At 39.1% G+C, this 19994-nt stretch overlaps 1 protein-coding gene across 1 annotated transcript; it reads right to left on the bottom strand.

The window, feature by feature from the left end:
• Positions 1–1877: 1877 nt before the first annotated feature.
• LOC134479366 (uncharacterized) lies at positions 1878–19309 on the bottom strand. The gene is made up of 5 exons (XM_087555152.1): positions 18692–19309; positions 11966–12133; positions 4340–4413; positions 3045–3110; positions 1878–2060 (listed from the first exon to the last, which is right to left on the bottom strand). Exons 1-5 carry the CDS (start codon positions 18776–18778, stop codon positions 2057–2059), a joined length of 399 nt encoding a protein of 132 aa, XP_087411278.1. The 5' UTR covers positions 18779–19309; the 3' UTR covers positions 1878–2056.
• Positions 19310–19994: the final 685 nt, after the last annotated feature.

Here is a 19994-nt window from a genome sequence, read left to right as displayed (position 1 = left end):
TCCTTCCAGGGCCCTTACTGTTTTATTTAGAGGCCGTTGGTCCCATTCTCACTAGGCCAGACTGACTGAGTAATGGCGCTGTGTGAAGTGCATAAACCATTTGTAAACTCAGGGGGAATATCAAATATTTTTCACTTGCCAAGAAGTTAATCAGTCAAGCACAGACCCTGACTCCGTGCAATTTATTGAACACCTGCCACATTAGGGGTGCAGTAACCAGCCAGGTGGTGGACTGAAATGGCAGCACTGCCCTCAAGGTGCATATAATCGGAAGAAAGTAAAGAGGCCACTGAAGCTTAGAAAGGCTCCGGCTTTACAGCACTTCACATATGCTTGCAAAGGATGATTGGAGCGTGCCTGGCGCACAACGGGATATCTACTAACAAATCCATTAAAATACACTGTCAGGTCTAAGAACCCGCTGAACATAATCAGATCAGTGACAATTACCTACGCAGGCATGAGGGAGTGTGTGAGTACCCAGAAGCAGGTCACCTTTTCTTCTTGGAATAGTTTGGAAAAGACATATGATTTCTTAAGAAATGGGTAAGAAACAAGTAGGAGCCTTTGTAATTAGTGCAGAAGGCTGAGTGGTGGTTTTGGAAAATGAATGCTTGTGTCAAATTATAATGATCAAGTAATGAACAGTTAACCTTCCGTTGGGGCTGAAGATGTGGCTCGGCCACCAAGTTGTTCTTTCAGAGGACTGGGGTTAAATTCTCAGTGGCCACATGGTGGCTCACAACCATCTAGGAATACAATACTCTCGGGTGCCTGCTCACCACCACAGGCATCACGGGTGCATATTTAATAAAAATTAAATATAAAAATGTAAAATAAGGGCTAGAGAGATGCTCAGTGGTTAATAGCATCAAGGACGCAGGTTTGGTTCCCTGAACCCATATGTCAGCTGACAACTGTCTGTAACTCCTGTTCCAAGGGACCTGGCACCCTCATACAAACCTACATGCAGGCAAAACACCAATGCACATAAAAAAAAACAAATAAAAATTGTAAAATAACTTAAATGTAAAATAATCTAGAACAATCAGCATGAAGAATTTGAGCAGGCATATATATTAATAAATACTTGAACAGGCCTCTTTTGCCTTCTGCCTATAGGACAGATGAGTACCAAGCACCCAGGCTTGCACTGGAAGGTACAAGAATAGAACCATTTCTATAGAGGTATATGTATGTCGATAGAAATCAATTTAGGTGGCACAAGGCTTTAATCACAGTTAATGCCACTAGGTATAAGTTGTGTTGGCTAACACAGGAGCAAGACTCTCTACCATTCTATTCTTCACTAAGCAGTGAAAGGTTTTTTTTAACTTAAATTGTTTTGAGATTATACTTACATCATTATCCCTTCTCTTCCTTCCTCCCATGAACTCTTATTTCTCTTGCTCACTCTCAAATTCACGACCTCATTTTTAGTTGCTATTGCATATGTGTTTTCCTCTTCTTTTTCTAATTTCTCAACAGAGCCTAATTGGTCTATGTATTGTTACTTTTGTGTGTATGTTTTGGGGCTGGCTGACCATTTGGTTTTGCATAACCAGTTGTTTGCCCTTCCTTCAGGGAAGATTGTTTCTCCCACTCTTAGCCTTCCTTATATACCTGTAGTTCATTGACATTGAAGTCTCCTGGAGGACAAAAGATATGCAAAAGGACAATTCATTGCAGGAGGTTGTGTTGAGTAATCAAATAAGTCAATACTTGATTTAAGTGTCAAGTTAGATGGTAAGATTTTAATATAATACAGAAGGGTTTAGGCACTCTCTTGTTAACTTTTTCCAGGGAGATGTAAAGAACCACCTGTCACTCTCCATAGAGAGGACACTCACAGACTGAGGGATTCTCTCAGAGTCCAGTTTAATGAACGGTTTAATGAACCAATGAATTGAGTTTGCTCATAAGATCATGAATGACACAAAGCCAGCTACATTACTCAAGAATCCTCAGCTATGTCACTGAAAAGTCGTTCTTGCAGCCCAGATGACTTTGATTCCACATGGCAATGATCATCTGTAGACAGAATCTCTTATAAGCATCACCTGTCAATAAAAAAGCCAAAGACCAATGAGCTGAGGCAGGAAATAGAAGGTGAGACACTGGTAGGAAGAGAGGATTCTGGGAAATAGTGTGAGAATAAAAGGAGAGAGAGAGAGAGAGAGAGAGAGAGAGAGAGAGAGAGAGAGAGAAGACCTAAGGAGACTGACGTGAACCAGCAGGTAGATGAATTAAGGGAGAACCTCAGGAGATGTAGCCTGGACTGAAGAGAGGTAACTAATCAAACATGAGACAGAGTAGTTTTAATGGTTTAAATAAATTAAGAGCTAGTCAGGGAATGAAACAAAGCTTATGGTCTAGGCTTTTAATAGTAAATTATTAGTCTCAGAGCCATTTCTATTGGGAACTAAATGGCCAGGAGGAAAAAAATGCAGATTTTTTCTTTTACAATCATCTCCAGTATATAAAAATACCTACATGACACTCAATCCATCCCTTCAACTTCTTCTGCAATGTACCCAGAACCATGTGAGAAGTGATATAGACATATTGAACTTTCCCTCATTTAGAGGTGGGAATTTGTCTGCCAGTACCATGACAACAATATAGATCACATTAACTGGCAATTACTCCAAACAGTTTGACCAGTTGTTTATCTCTGCAGTAATGACACTTCATAAAACATGCGCTTCCTCTGTGGCTGATGGCAGCAGTAATCTATTGGCATAAACACAGCCGCTTAAAAAGACACTTGGCAAGCACATCAAGTCCATTTAACAAATAGGAGAAGGTTCCCTGCTAGGGCCTATACTTCCCCAGCCACAGATTTCAGCCCAAACTATAGGACCAAACACTGGATTGCTCCCATGGAGTAATCGTTAAATTCAATCACAAAATAGTTAGCTGCACTCAAGACATTCCTGACACAGTTACACCCATAAGGCAATGTGTCTAGGGTGCTGATCCATGTATGGTCTGTGGCCAAGTAGGAATACCAATAACGGTACTCCATGCAGCCTGCAACGTACCTTCTAGAGCTGTGAGTCAGCCAGAAAGAACTTTCCATCTCGGTCTCAGTATGATTCCTTAGTGTTCTACAACCAGAGAAGCAGCGTCTTCAGTATCAGAGATTTATATCTTATCGTCATGCATTAAACAGTAGTGCTAAAAGCCCGTGTAGTGCAGCAATTTCAGAAGCCTTTGGAACTAAGAACTAAATAACCCCACAGAACGTTAACCCATCACTGACAATGGGGTTTAGATCCCAAAACCTCATGTCTTTGCTGAAAGTAGTGTTCCTCCCACCCCACCGTGGAGTGACTTCATTTAACTTCCTTAGCTGATGCCTTCATTGTTTCCTCAGATGCTTTTACAAACCCACAAGACACTCACAGGATACTATTTTACAATGCAATCTTTTTGCATGTGGTTGCCAGGATCTATGAACTTCCGGTGCCATTCATCTCAAGCAAGTGTGAAGACATTTAAGGAGTCAGTAATCAAGGAACTTAGCAGGTCAATACAGCATGAAAGCATCCCATTTGTTGCATCCACTTTCCTACCCAAAAGCAATGTGTATGTAGCATCATGGATGGGGTTTGTCGCCCTATGTAACCCTCTGAAATTTATCGGTTTCCTTCAAAAACTATCCTTCTCCTTTACTATCTGCATCTAGCTGCTGAAAGGGGTCTTGGACAGAACAGCTAAGCTTGCAAATTTACAAGTTCCCATTTTGCCCAACCGTTCACAACCACCCCTAGCATTTGCAGAATATCCACTCTTGGCGATCTTTTCTTGCAGGAGAGAACTATAGAGTGAACTCTCTGCATACAAACACCTCCATTACCAGAACAAGCATACATCTTTTTGTTTACACTACTCTATCTCCATATTCACCAACTACTGCTGAGTGCTTTGGGAGGCTTCTTTAATTCAAAGTAACTTGGAGTACAGCATTCAAAGGTCAAGTGCTTGCACACTAGCTGGGGAAGGACGGATAGATGGAATTGAGTTTGAATCCTCAGGTTGCCTGACATAGGGCATGCCACATCTACATGCAAACTTGGTCATCCTGCTAGGAGAGTCACTTGAGTAGTTCCACCATACAAGGTTCCTTTCTCCACACCAAGACACAGTGGTGATCATTTCCACTTTGCTATACACTATAATAATGTTAGCATTTGTTCAAGCTTTAAAGCCTTCCAAACTCTACACTTGTTTTTTATGATTTTGTTTCTGGTGTCTTAGTGCTTCATTGCTGTGAAGAGACACCATGTTCATGGCAACTTTTATAAAGGAAAACATTGAATTGTGGCTGGCTTACAGTTTCAGAGGTTTATTGGTAGGAAGCATGGCATCATGTAGCAGGCATGGTGCTGGAGTAGTGGAGATCTGGATCTGGAGGCAGTCAGGGGGAGAATGGAATTATACACTGATCAGAATTTGACTTCAAAGAGACCTCAAAGCCTACCCCAACGTTGACACACTTCCTCTAACCAGGCCACACCTATTTCAATAAGGCACATCTTCTAACAGTGCCACCCCCCATGGCCAGGCATTCAAAAAGTTGAATCTATGGGGCCAAACCACCACACCCAGCACAAATGATATCACATTTGATTTTTAAAGAGATGCATTAATCTTTCTGTCTTTTTCCTGTTTCTCATACTTTTTAAATCACTTGAGTACCTTATAACCCCAGTGAATATACTGCGAAATCAAGAGAATCTACCCTTGCCTCCCCTATTCTATTTCTCATTGCCTGCCTTTCCCAACCCAAAGAACCAGGTACAATTCAGAATTAGGAACAAAACCATGTGTAGGCAGAAAAATAGCGACTAATAGAGCCTCTTATTATAGTGATTGTAAATTTTGTAGAAAATGGCAAATTTATAAGTCACTTGGAAAGTGCTAGAATATTATTTACTACTGTAGAACTTTAGTCTTTTGTAGTTAGGAAACACTTTTTAATGCATTGGGCTTGTTTATTGAATTAGTAATTGTGATGGTTTGAATATGCTTGGCCCATGGGAAGTGGCTCTATTAGCTATATAAACAAAAGTCTTAGCCTACTATGATCTCTCTCTCTCTCTCTCTCTCTCTCTCTCTCTCTCTCTCTCTCTCTCTCTCATCCTCCCTCCCTCCCTTTCCCTTCCTCTCTCTCTAACACACACACACAAGCATGTATATGGAATACCCTCCTATTCTTAAAGACATTGAAACAGTTGTATGGGACTGTTGTCACCATGTCAGAGTTTCAAAGAAACTATTTTTTTTATAAGTAGAAGCAGTATGACAGTGTTGGTAACAGTGTAACAAATACATGAGCTAACAATGTCACATTCACTTCAAGGATATTCAGTATTCAATACTCTAAATATTCAGAAACTTGATCTCCGCATTTGAATACACAACATTATGATTCACAAGATATATCCATTCATGAGTAGTTAGTTTCAGTAAGTCCAGGATACAGTTAAGCAAAATGGAAATCTAGACAAAGCCAGTTAGGAAGGAAAGGCACAGGCAGGTGTGTGTACCCACGTGTACAGGCATGGGGCACCTCATCTGTGAGGATCAGAAAAGGCTCAGCACAGAGTGATGGAGTCCCATGGAAACAGGCAGAAGCTTCTACTGAGATTCTTCTTTTCTTTCTTTCTTTCTTTCCTTCTTTCTTTCTTTCTTTCTTTCTTTCTTTCTTTCACAAAATCACAACCATGCTTGTTTGGTTTCCTAGTAGTCGGAGTAAAGCTAATGCATAACTTTTAGAATGATAGTATTTACTATAAATCAATTCAGGCACCTCAGTGCATCTACAGAAATTTTTTTTCTTGGCTTTTGCTTGAATGACAAGTTGGTGTCCAGGCAAAGCTAACACAGCAGCAAAGCTAACACAGCACACCTTCATAAAGCGAAGGGTGACATTATTGTGTTAAAGAGCTTCTGAGATTAAACATGAAAAGCACATTACCTCTGAACATTATAAAATTGTCAATATTATGTCTAGTGTTTACTTTGGACAATTAATCACGTTCAAATCTTTCACTCATTTTCAATTACCTTTTTTAAAATATGAGGTAAGTAACCTACTTGATACTTTATCCTAAGTTGCTATCCATTTTAGTTAATACAGCTTAAGTGAGCAATTTCTCTTTTAGTGATAAAATTGTAACTTCTAAAAATAGAATCTTGTAAGAGTTTGAGTTAATCTCCTGACATTTTATTGTTTAAAATTACTCGTACCCAAGTCTTCTGTCTCCTATTGCTTCGGAACATGGTTTGATACTAGATATACCAACACGCTATTTTATTTTACTTCTGTCTTTATTTTTACACATACGTTTTAAAAATTAGCTTGTTTAATCAGAAAAAAAATCTTCCTAATGTTTCAGAGAAGTACAAAGAAGTAAATTGCTAACTTTAAGGTTTTTGTTTTAGGAAAAAGTTACTTTACTTTTCCAAAACTCTACTATTTCAAAGCATGATCCAGCTGTATCACTCTTGGGATAAACACAAAGGATTCTACATCCCACTCTGAAGATGCCTGCTTATCTGTGTTCAATGTTGCTGTATTCATATTAGCCATAGGATGCAAACATTTGAAATGTCCCTCAAAATGCTGAGTGGATAATGAAATCAGATACAGTTCCACAATGGAATATTATGCAGCTGTTAAGAAAATCAAAACTAGGGAATTTACAGGTGAACAGAGCAAGCTAAAAAAAACAAAATTCTCAATGAGATAGCCCAAATCGAGGAGAACAAGTATCATGTTTTCTCTTTTATTGTGGATATTAACTTTGAATCTTCAGATACGTTTGTTTCATTTAGAATGCCTATAGAGTCTAGAAAATTAGTAAGTGGACCTAGGACATGGGTTTTCAAAGGAAGAGAGATAAAATTTGGCAGTATAAAAGAATTGAAGGGGGAATATCATGAAATAGGACAGGATAGGGTTGGGGATGGAAGGAAGGAATAGAGAATATAAGAAGGATAAATAATACTAAAAGCCCTTTAAAAAAGTTGTGTAGAAACTCACTATTGTACATACATATACATACAATATACATACATGCACACACATATATATGTGTATGTATGCATATATGTATATATGAATTTACATATATGTGTGTATTATTTATATGATTGTATATTATGCATATCTTAAATAATTAAATGAGAATTTGGAAGAATTCAATACATTACCAAAGACAATATGATTATATATATTCAGAAAAACAATAGTCATCAGTTTTATTCAGCTATGAACCCCATGAGCTATGGTAATGAGTGATAAGACCAAGTAGTGCAGTAGTGGCCAGAATATGATGGGAGTAACCATCCAATTTATGATTTAAAGAATATTTCATAAGATATAACCCATATCCGCCAACATTATCACAGCCAAGAACCTTTGGCTAAGCAGGTCATAGTCTCTAGAGGGGAACCTGCTTCTATTGTTCTGATAGATAAATATATTATTTTCAAACTTGTATTGTGACACATTTATATACATTTATGGGATATATTATGGTAAATATATCTATACATTCATACACACATGAATCAAATCAGAGCAATATGATTTTTCATCTCTTCAAACATTAATGATCTTATTTTGGGAATTGGTCTGTGTATCAGCTTTTAACCTAGTTCTATTATGTCTGCTATTATAGTTTCTATGGCTTTGTAGTAAATTTCAAGTCAAGTATCACATTTTAGTTTGTGTTGATATAGATCTCACATTTTATGTGAGTCTGTAACTTGAAAGATTTTAGAATATTTCTATTAGTTTTAGTTGAGTCTTTCAATATAATGCATGTCAATATGAAGAATATCAATTCCAGATTGTCTTTAACAATGAATTAAATTCTTCAGAATTCTCATTTAATTATCTAAGATATTCATAATATATAATCATATCAGGTAAGTCCTTTTTAATATTTCTATATCTAATTTCTGTGGTACTTACTTCCCTTTCCCAGTTTCATATCCACACAAGCAATTATATCATGATAAATGATGATGGTACAAGCAAAAATTTTCTACTCATCCTGACATTACTAAATATTTCTTAGTATTTTTATGTTAGGTTGATGCTGATTCAAGTGACAGTGTATGTACACATGTGTGTGCATATACATATGCACAAATATATTTACATAATTAGGAAATCCTCAAGGATTAAGCAGAATTTTTTGAGCATTTTCATAATTATAATTTTTCTTTTAATCTATTTAAATGTTGCTTTATAATGGTATATACTCTAATATTGTACTCTATCCTTGCTTTCCTAAAATATACATTTTTACCTCTCAAAATTATTTATAGTTTATGCTAGGTTTTAATATTTTTTCACCATTTTCAGGAAAATAGATGCTATAGTTCTAGATTGAATTCTTGATGCCTAGGGAGGATATATACCCATTTCCAAGGCAGGAAATACTGATACTCTATGTAGCCAGTGGACAGGCAAAATTGTCTCCTTTCAGGAGAAGATTAAGCTTTTGTTCTATTCAACTGACTCAATAAGATGCCCAATTAGGAAAGGCTTTCTTCTGTGTGGATTTCACCAATCAGAACCTTAGTCCAATTGAAGTAGACTCTTGCATAACTACATGAATTAGTTTGCCATCAAAGTTTGGATACTCTATCTTGGACTAGTCATCACAAAATTTTCATAAATCTAGAGGACTTTTTGTTATTTTTGTTGATTTATCATAAAAGAGAATTTGAGTGAAAACTGTATTTCTTGCATTTTTCATACAATGTTCTCAACCTCTTTCCTATGTAAATAGAAGCTAGCCAAACTTTGTAGAGTATGTTTAACGGGATACCAAATTAGTAGCTTGCTTGGAATGTCCACCAATCTTGAGCTGTCTCGGCTTCTGAGGTTTCTGCACATGGCTCTCAGCACCTCATGGGAGTAAAGCTACTTTTTTCTCTGTGAGAGAACCACTCTGCGGCAGCCTGAGGCTTGATTCACATGACCTCATTGTGGAACTGAACATTCAGTGTTAAGGTAGAGGGGAGGGATCTCTGACTCTGAGGCTACCTAATAGCATGGTAGGGCAGGAGTTTCTCTTTTTGGATGTGGTACATAAAAGCTGTGGTAACATTTTTGCTGATTTTATATGGTGAACCAACATGACTCAATAAGTGGATTTTTATAATTTACTTATGCATTTGTATAATAATAAGAAGGTCCAAAGGGCAGGTTGAAGAAACCACATCCTGCCTTTCCAAAAACAAAGTATCTGAGGACGGATGTTGCCAGTTGAATCTTGTTTGCAGAGTAGGTTAAAGTCAGGGTTAGTTGGAACCTAAATGTATAAAATGTCAAAGCAGAAAAAGCAAAAGAAAGCTGGTGCTCAAAGTCCAAAATATAACAAAGTCCTGACTATATGTTATGTTTTTCTGATTGCCTTGAGAAAAGCAATTTAGGAGAGCCTGTTAGAGTCTATAGAAGTTAACAAGTAAACCCTGAGGCTAAAATTTTGATAACTTGATAAGACTAAAGGATATAGGGTGGCAATTAGGCAAAGAAGACCAGGTTGGATATGCGGTCAAGAACTTTGTTTGTATAAACATAAATGAAGAGCCATTCTTGTGCTTAGGAGACCAGCAAGGTCAAAGAATAGGTCTGAAAATCCTCTCTGGAGGTAAGACAATTGAAATCTAGAACATACTTGCTTATGATTGTTTTAGTCCTATTTGTTTTATGTGCGTATGACCATGTGTGTTTGAATTTAATGGGTGAGCACAGGCATACATGTGCCACCTTTTTTGTATGTGAGCATAGAGACACACATGTGTGGAACTCAGAGGACTACTTTTGGAAGTCAATTCTGTCATCCTGCCTTCTTGATGCAACCTTTATTGCTGCTTTTGCTGTTTTGCATTTCAGGCCAACTGATAAGCAAGTTCCAGACCAATCTTATCTGTTTCCCACTTTGCTATCATAGCTCTGGCATTACAAAGGCATACCACCACATTTTGTTTGGCATTTGTTTTGTTTTGTTCTGTTTTTATGTTTGTTCCAGGGATGTCACTCAAGTCATGAAGCCGGTGAAGCTAGTGCTGGTACTCAGTATCTTAGTTAGAGTTTTATTGCTGTGGATAGATACCATGACCACAGCAAGTCTTATAAAGAAAACATTTAGTCGGGGCTAGTTTACAGTTCAGAGGTTCCATCCATTATCGTCATGGTGAGCAGCGTGGCAACATGCAGGCTGACATGGTGCTAGAGAAGGAGCTGAGAATTCTACATCTGGATCTGCGGGCAGCAGGAAGAGAGAGTGAGCCACTGGGCCTGGCTCAAGCTTCTGAAATCTCAAAACCTGTGACATACTTCCTCCAACCAGGCCACACCTACTCAAACAAGGACACCTCTCCAATAGCCACTCCCATGAGTCTATGGGGGCCATTTTCACTCAAGCCATCCCATTCACTGAGTCACTTCCTAACCTGTGAACCTAATTTTTTTAAAGACTTAAATATTGAAGATGCACTACAGACTTATTTATGTAATTAAACGTAATCTACCAAGTGAACACAAATGCTAAAATCAAAATGATATATATCTCAAATTTTACAAATACAATAACTAAACTACTTCCCAATGATTCTAATTACAGCATCACAGATAAATGGATTTCAGTGAAGCTTGCTCCCATTTTTTGCTGTGATCACTTTTCTGAAACTGAGAATACTACTGCATTGGCGTTGGGTAATTTAACCTGATTTCAATAAGGATTTGAACTGAAGTATGGTCAAGAGAGATTAATGAACAGCAGAGTATTCTAGAAGACAGAGCTGAAAGAACTTGATTATTGTCAAAAGAAGCGCATAATGGATTTAGACATCTCTAGCATGAGGTGTGGTTAGTACAACAGGTAGCGTGTTGGCCCACAAAAGCCTCTAGAACCCTGGGTGGAATCAAATCAGTGCACGTGGGGAAAGGCAAATATTTAAAAGCTTGTAGCAAACCTGAAGCAGAAGTTGATTTTCACTGCCACTCATGGAAATTCTTTCAAAAGTAAATTTCTTAGAGACCAGAATTGTTTTTGCTTAATTTGTGTGGATTTGTGTTCTTAAATAATATAAACTTCCATTCTTTCCAGAAATTAACACAACATTGAGAAGGAGAATCAAATTATTTCACAACCTAGAAGCATTTTATAAGGGAGTTTACTTTTTAAAATGTTTTATTATATGTATATATGTGTGACAGAGGACGTGTACACATGCATGCATCTGCTCTTGGAAGCCAAAAGAGAGCACAAGGTGCCCTGAAATTGGAGTTACAGGCATTTGTAAGCTGCATGATGTTGGTGCTGGGAGTTAAAATGGGGTCATCTGGAAAGTAGCAGTGTGCTTAATTGCTCTACCATCTCAGCACCCATTCAGACCCCAGAGGAAGCATGGTTTTGGAACTGGTAACTCACCCTGTAGCCTTTGCCTTAAACATAAGGCCATTCTTCTGCCTTGCCTCCTGAGTAGTAGATTATACCTGTTTGCAGGATCCCTGATTTAAAGAAAAAATCTAGAGACTTTTTTTCTTTTAAGGCAAGGTCTCAATATGAAATTATGGCTGTCTTGGAACTCAAGAACTGTGTAGACCAGGCTGACCTCAAACTCACAGTGATCTTCTACCTTCTTCTGCCTTCCCAGCGCTGAGATTAAAGGTGTGCGCTACCACTGTGCTTGGCCAATCTAGAGACTTTTTGGTGTTGCAAATATTTTAGTTATTTGAAGAAAGTCTACCATGCACTACCAAATTGCATACCTATCACCTAATGTCCATGACGAATGAATAAATGAATGAATGAATGAATGAATGAATGAAATACTTTTAGAGTCATAATGAACTCACTCATGCTACAGGATTCTGTAGTCCCTTTCATTCTTAAGTTACCAAATGTTTCTTTGACACAAAAGAACTCACAAATCCGGCCAGAGGAAAACACCAAACACCATCTGGAACCCTGGTGCACGGAGGCTCCTGGAAAGAGCGGCGCAGATCTTCCCGGTTGCTGCCACAGCGGAGAGGACTTAGGCAGTACCCCACGAGCAAACTTGAGCCTTGGAACTGCAGGTAGGACCATCTTTTCCCCTGCAAGAAACCTGCCTGGTGAACTCAAGACACACAGAGGCAAAATTCCTCTAAGGCCGGGCACTTCCTGTGTTTACCGGAAGTCCCACACCGGCGGATCCCGGACCGCAGCAGCTCTCTGCTCCCAAACCCCGTGGGAGAGAGACCTCACCGCCTGATCAGGTGGGCACTCCTGAGGCTGCAGAGCGGAGGAGACCACCAACACTGCCCACCCCTGCCCACATCCCTGGCCCAAGAGGCAACTGTATAAGGCCTCTGGGTTCCCATAGGGGAGGGCCCGGGAGCGGCAGGACCCCTGCGTCTGAGACACTGCCGGAACCTGAAGGAAACAGACCGGATAAACAGTTCTCTGCACCCAAATCCCGTGGGAGGGAGAGTTGAACCTTCAGACAGGCGGACACGCCTGGGAAACCAGAAGAGACTGCACTCTGTGCACATCCAGGCGCCAGAGGAAAACACCAAACGTCATCTGAAACCATGGTGCACGGAGGCTCCCGGAAGGAGCGGCACAGATTTTCCTGGTTGCTGCCACAGCGGAGAGGACTTAGGCAGTACCCCACGAGCAAACTTGAGCCTTGGAACCACAGGTAGGACCAACTTTTCCCCTGCAAGAAACCTGCCTAGTGAACTCAAGACACAGGCCCACAGGAACAGCTGAAGACCTGTAGAGAGGAAAAACTACACGCCCGAAAGCAGAACACTCTGTCCCCATAACTGGCTGAAAGAAAACAGGAAAACAGGTCTACAGCACTCCTGACACACAGGTTATAGGACAGTCTAGCCACTGTCAGAAATAGCAGAACAAAGTAACACTAGAGATAATCTGATGGCGAGAGGCAAGCGCAGGAACCCAAGCAACAGAAACCAAGACTACATGGCATCATCGGAGCCCAATTCTCCCACCAAAGCAAACACGGAATATCCAAACACACCAGAAAAGCAAGACCTAGTTTCAAAATCATATTTGATCATGATGCTGGAGGACTTCAAGAAAGACATAAAGAACTCCCTTAGAGAACAAGTAGAAGCCTACAGAGAGGAATCGCAAAAATCCCTGAAAGAATTCCAGGAAAACACAATCAAACAGTTGAAGGAATTAAAAATGGAAATAGAAGCAATCAAGAAAGAACACATGGAAACAACCCTGGACATAGAAAATCAAAAGAAAAGACAAGGAGCTGTAGATACAAGCTTCACCAACAGAATTCAAGAGATGGAAGAGAGAATCTCAGGAGCAGAAGATTCCATAGAAATCATTGACTCAACTGTCAAAGATAATGTAAAGCAGAAAAAGCTACTGTTCCAAAACATACAGGAAATCCAGGACTCAATGAGAAGATCAAACCTAAGGATAATAGGTATAGAAGAGAGTGAAGACTCCCAGCTCAAAGGACCAGTAAATATCTTCAACAAAATCATAGAAGAAAACTTCCCTAACCTAAAAAAAGAGATACCCATAGGCATACAAGAAGCCTACAGAACTCCAAATAGATTGGACCAGAAAAGAAACACCTCCCGTCACATAATTGTCAAAACACCAAACGCACAAAATAAAGAAAGAATATTAAAAGCAGTAAGGGAAAAAGGTCAAGTAACATATAAAGGCAGACCTATCAGAATCACACCAGACTTTTCGCCAGAAACTATGAAGGCCAGAAGATCCTGGACAGATGTCATACAGACCCTAAGAGAACACAAATGCCAGCCCAGGTTACTGTATCCTGCAAAACTCTCAATTAACATAGATGGAGAAACCAAGATATTCCATGACAAAACCAAATTTACACAATATCTTTCTACAAGTCCAGCACTACAAAGGATAATAAAGGGTAAAGCCCAACATAAGGAGGCAAGCTATACCCTAGAAGCAAGAAACTAATCATCTTGGCAACAAAACAAAGAGAATGAAAGCACACAAACATAACCTCACTTCCAAATATGAATATAACGGGAAGCAATAATCACTATTCCTTAATATCTCTCAATATCAATGGCCTCAACTCCCCAATAAAAAGACATAGATTAACAAACTGGATACGCAACGAGGACCCTGCATTCTGCTGCCTACAGGAAACACACCTCAGAGACAAAGACAGACATTACCTCAGAGTGAAAGGCTGGAAAACAATTTTCCAAGCAAATGGTCAGAAGAAGCAAGCTGGAGTAGCCATTCTAATATCAAATAAAATCAATTTTCAACTAAAAGTCATCAAAAAAGATAAGGAAGGACACTTCATATTCATCAAAGGAAAAATCCACCAAGATGAACTCTCAATCCTAAATATCTATGCCCCAAATAAAAGGGCACCTACATATGTAAAAGAAACCTTACTAAAGCTCAAAACACACATTGAACCTCACACAATAATAGTGGGAGATTTCAACACCCCACTCTCATCAATGGACAGATCATGGAAACAGAAATTAAACAGAGATGTAGACAGACTAAGAGAAGTCATGAGCCAAATGGACTTAACGGATATTTATAGAACATTCTATCCTAAAGCAAAAGGATATACCTTCTTCTCAGCTCCTCATGGTACTTTCTCCAAAATTGACCATATAATTGGTCAAAAAACGGGCCTCAACAGGTACAGAAAGATAGAAATAATCCCATGCGTGCTATCGGACCACCACGGCCTAAAACTGGTCTTCAATAACAATAAGGGAAGAATGCCCACATATACGTGGAAATTGAACAATGCTCTACTAAATGATAACCTGGTCAAGGAAGAAATAAAGAAAGAAATTAAAAACTTTTTAGAATTTAATGAAAATGAAGGTACAACATACCCAAACTTATGGGACACAATGAAAGCTGTGCTAAGAGGAAAACTCATAGCGCTGAGTGCCTGCAGAAAGAAACAGGAAAGAGCATATGTCAGCAGCTTGACAGCACACCTAAAAGCTCTAGAACAAAAAGAAGCAAATACACCCAGGAGGAGTAGAAGGCAAGAAATAATCAAACTCAGAGCTGAAATCAACCAAGTAGAAACAAAAAGGACCATAGAAAGAATCAACAGAACCAAAAGTTGGTTCTTTGAGAAAATCAACAAGATAGATAAACCCTTAGCCAGACTAACGAGAGGACACAGAGAGTGTGTCCAAATTAACAAAATCAGAAATGAAAAGGGAGACATAACTACAGATTCAGAGGAAATTCAAAAAATCATCAGATCTTACTATAAAAACCTATATTCAACAAAACTTGAAAATCTTCAGGAAATGGACAATTTCCTAGACAGATACCAGGTATCGAAGTTAAATCAGGAACAGATAAACCAGTTAAACAACCCCATAACTCCTAAAGAAATAGAAGCAGTCATTAAAGGTCTCCAAACCAAAAAGAGCCCAGGTCCAGACGGGTTTAGTGCAGAATTCTATCAAACCTTCATAGAAGACCTTATACCAAAATTATCCAAACTATTTCACAAAATTGAAACAGATGGAGCCCTACCGAATTCCTTCTATGAAGCCACAATTACTCTTATACCTAAACCACACAAAGACCCAACAAAGAAAGAGAACTTCAGACCAATTTCCCTTATGAATATCGACGCAAAAATACTCAATAAAATTCTGGCAAACCGAATTCAAGAGCACATCAAAACAATCATCCACCATGATCAAGTAGGCTTCATCCCAGGCATGCAGGGATGGTTTAATATAAGGAAAACCATCAACGTGATCCATCATATAAACAAACTGAAAGAACAGAACCACATGATCATTTCATTAGATGCTGAGAAAGCATTTGACAAAATTCAACACCCCTTCATGATAAAAGTCCCGGAAAGAATAGGTATTCAAGGCCCATACCTAAACATAGTAAAAGCCATATACAGCAAACCAGTTGCTAACATTAAACTAAATGGAGAGAAACTTGAAGCAATCCCACTAAAATCAGGGACTAGACAAGGCTGCCCACTCTCTCCCTACTTATTCAATATAGTTCTTGAAGTTCTAGCCAGAGCAATCAGACAACAAAAGGAGATCAAGGGGATACAGATCGGAAAAGAAGAGGTCAAAATATCACTATTTGCAGACGACATGATAGTATATTTAAGTGATCCCAAAAGTTCCACCAGAGAACTGCTAAAGCTGATAAACAACTTCAGCAAAGTGGCTGGGTATAAAATTAACTCAAATAAATCAGTTGCCTTCCTCTATACAAAAGAGAAACAAGCCGAGAAAGAAATTAGGGAAACGACACCCTTCATAATAGACCCAAATAATATAAAGTACCTCGGTGTGACTTTAACCAAGCAAGTAAAAGATCTGTACAATAAGAACTTCAAGACACTGAGGAAAGAAATTGAAGAAGACCTCAGAAGATAGAAAGATCTCCCATGCTCATGGATTGGCAGGATTAATATAGTAAAAATGGCCATTTTACCAAAAGCAATCTACAGATTCAATGCAATCCCCATCAAAATACCAATCCAATTCTTCAAAGAGTTAGACAGAACAATTTGCAAATTCATCTGGAATAACAAAAAACCCAGGATAGCTAAAGCTATCCTCAACAATAAAAGGACTTCAGGGGGAATCACTATCCCTGAACTCAAGCAGTATTACAGAGCAATAGTGATAAAAACTGCATGGTATTGGTACAGAGACAGACAGATAGACCAATGGAATAGAATTGAAGACCCAGAAATGAACCCACACACCTATGGTCACTTGATTTTTGACAAAGGAGCCAAAACCATCCAATGGAAAAAAGATAGCATTTTCAGCAAATGGTGCTGGTTCAACTGGAGGGCAACATGTAGAAGAATGCAGATCGATCCATGCTTATCACCCTGTACAAAGCTTAAGTCCAAGTGGATCAAGGACCACCACATCAAACCAGACACACTCAAACTAATAGAAGAAAAACTAGGGAAGCATCTGGAACACATGGGCACTGGAAAAAATTTCCTGAACAAAACACCAATGGCTTATGCTCTAAGATCAAGAATCGACAAATGGGATCTCATAAAACTGCAAAGCTTCTGTAAGGCAAAGGACACTGTGGTTAGGACAAAACGACAACCAACAGATTGGGAAAAGATCTTTACCAATCCTATAACAGATAGAGGCCTTATATCCAAAATATACAAAGAACTCAAGAAGTTAGACCGCAGGGAAACAAATAACCCTATTAAAAAATGGGGTTCAGAGCTGAACAAAGAATTCACAGCTGAGGAATGCCGAATGGCTGAGAAACACCTAAAGAAATGTTCAACATCTTTAGTCATAAGGGAAATGCAAATCAAAACAACCCTGAGATTTCACCTCACACCAGTGAGAATGGCTAAGATCAAAAACTCAGGTGACAGCAGATGCTGGCGAGGATGTGGAGAAAGAGGAACACTCCTCCATTGTTGGTGGGATTGCAGACTGGTAAAACCATTCTGGAAATCAGTCTGGAGGTTCCTCAGAAAATTGGACATTGAACTGCCTGAGGATCCAGCCATACCTCTCTTGGGCATATACCCAAAAGATTCCTCAACATATAAAAGAGACACGTGCTCCACTATGTTCATCGCAGCCTTATTTATAATAGCCAGAAACTGGAAAGAACCCAGATGCCCTTCAACAGAGGAATGGATACAGAAAATGTGGTACATCTACACAATGGAATATTACTCAGCTATCAAAAACAACGAGTTTATGAAATTCGTAGGCAAATGGTTGGAACTGGAAAATATCATCCTGAGTGAGCTAACCCACTCACAGAAAGACATACATGGTATGCACTCATTGATAAGTGGCTATTAGCCCAAATGCTTGAATTACCCTAGATGCCTAGAACAAAGGAAACTCAAGACGGATGATCAAAATGTGAATGCTTCACTCCTTCTTTAAATGAGGAAAAAGAATACCCTTGGCAGGGAAGGGAGAGGCAAAGATTAAAACAGAGACTGAAGGAACACCCATTCAGAGCCTGCCCCACAGGTGGCCCATACATATACAGCCACCCAATTAGACAAGATGGATGAAGCAAAGAAGTGCAGACCGACAGGAGCCGGATGTAGATCGCTCCTGAGAGACACAGCCAGAATACAGCAAATACAGAGGCGAATGCCAGCAGCAAACCACTGGACTGAGAATAGGTCCCCCGTTGAAGGAATCAGAGAAAGAACTGGAAGAGCTTGAAGGTGCTCGAGACCCCAAAAGTACAACAATGTCAAGCAACCAGAGCTTCCAGGGACTAAGCCACTACCTAAAGACTATACATGGACCTACCCTGGATTCTGTCCCCATAGGTAGCAATGAATATCCTAGTAAGAGCACCAGTGGAAGGGGAAGCCCTGGGTCCTGCTAAGACTGAACCCCCAGTGAACTAGATTATGCGGGGAGGGTGGCAATGGGGGGAGGTTTGGGAGGGGAACACCCACAAGGAAGGGGAGGGGGGAGGGGGATGTCTGTCCGGAAACCGGGAAAGGGAATAACACTCAAAATGTATATAAGAAATACTCAAGATAATAAAAAAAATAAATAAATAAAAAAAAACCATCCATGAAAAAAATTTCCAAAAAAAAAAAAAAAAAAGAACTCACAAATCCGTACCTCTTCTTGTCCTTTGCTCTGGCATATTGAAAAATATGTAATCCATTCTTGGTAGACTAGTGTTTTTACACTAGTAAAATGGTACATTTACATTGTAAAATGGTAGCATTCTGTGACAATGATAATGAAATGATATATTTGTCTTAATATTAATCATAGTCCATGTGGCAATGTCAGATAATAGGAACCAAAGCAACAGGGCTTATTTAAGCTGGAGTATGGTAGGGATACTTGCAGATATATGGCCCCATCTGTTCCCCCCTCCTCTTCTTGTCCCTTCTCTTTCTCTTCTTATCTCTTCCTGGTGTCCTTTGGATATCAAATTCAAAAAAATGATAAATGGAATTCACTTATCACATTCTTATAGTTGGCCATCTGTCTGCTCAGATTATTTATTTATTTATTTATTTATTTATATCAGGAAATATCAGATGAGAAGATGTGATGCTATACACTTGTTTCAGAAGATGAAGCAGAGCAGAAAACAGTGTTTTTCTCTGAAAGGAGTAGACTATACCCTGGAGGGAAGTAATATCAGTCTTCTAGTTTCTGTTTTTCTAAATAAACCAATAAGGACTTACAAGCAGAAAGAACTAGAGATGAGTCCAGTGGACGATTACCTTAAGGATTAGAGCTGTTGCCCCGGTGACGTCTGTAAACACTGTTTCTAAGCGATGGTTTGAATGTCTCTAGAGTGAAATGAATTACGACTGTGGGATTAGAAGAAAATCTTTACAAGAGAACCTCTCTAGGTTAGCTCTTCATTATTATACTGTGATTTTAATAAGAATGGATAGCGTTTCACGCATTAACCACGCTGTCAGATAAATATTATGTTTAAAGATGAGAAGAAATATACTATTTTTGGAGCAGGCCAAATCTCTGACGTTTCTTTATAAGCTTAACTAGTTAAACTAAAGTGCCATCATCAAAGCTCTCCTTTGAGTAAGAAAATCCATCCTTCTTAGTCTTCTTAGCCATGTTTCAAGTTTGAGGCATTCGACTGAGAAAAGCGTCAGCAGTGCCTAACAGCAGCACAGCGCTTTGCTGCAGAAGCCTTGTTGGTACTTTTTCCCAATCTTTAAAAAGTAATCAAAAACACATTGTGAGCTCAAGAGCTGGGATATAGGCTTCAGGTTAACATAGTAATGGCTCTGACCTTCAACACCAATGCGACTCTTCTGTCCTGACAAGCTCTTTGTGAAAGGACACCAAATACTGAAGAAACTGGAAAGGTTAACAAAGTTAGCGGGCAAAATAAACTTGATACTGAGAATGAACTTTCACATGCAGCAAAAAAACA

This window comes from Rattus norvegicus, chromosome 6 (assembly GCF_021556685.1).
Source record: "Rattus norvegicus strain SHRSP/BbbUtx chromosome 6, alternate assembly SHRSP_T2T, whole genome shotgun sequence".
NCBI classification, from domain to species: Eukaryota; Metazoa; Chordata; class Mammalia; order Rodentia; family Muridae; genus Rattus; species Rattus norvegicus.
Note: the sequence above shows the minus strand (reverse complement) of the source record. Positions and strands in the feature narration are given on the sequence as shown.

What these genes read in the sequence shown, in the direction of transcription:
- LOC134479366 (XM_087555152.1), bottom strand. Translation starts at nt 18,778, where the DNA reads ATGTACCATTTTACTAGTGTAAAAACACTAGTCTACCAAGAATGGATT. An exon ending in AGAGCAAAGGACAAGAAGAG is followed by an intron (nt 12,134 to 18,691) that starts GTACGGATTTGT and finishes GGTTTCTTGCAG; the next exon opens with GGGAAAAGATGGTCCTACCT. An exon ending in GTTTTCCTCTGGCCGGATTT is followed by an intron (nt 4,414 to 11,965) that starts GTGAGTTCTTTT and finishes GACTGCCTCCAG; the next exon opens with ATCCAGATCTCCACTACTCC.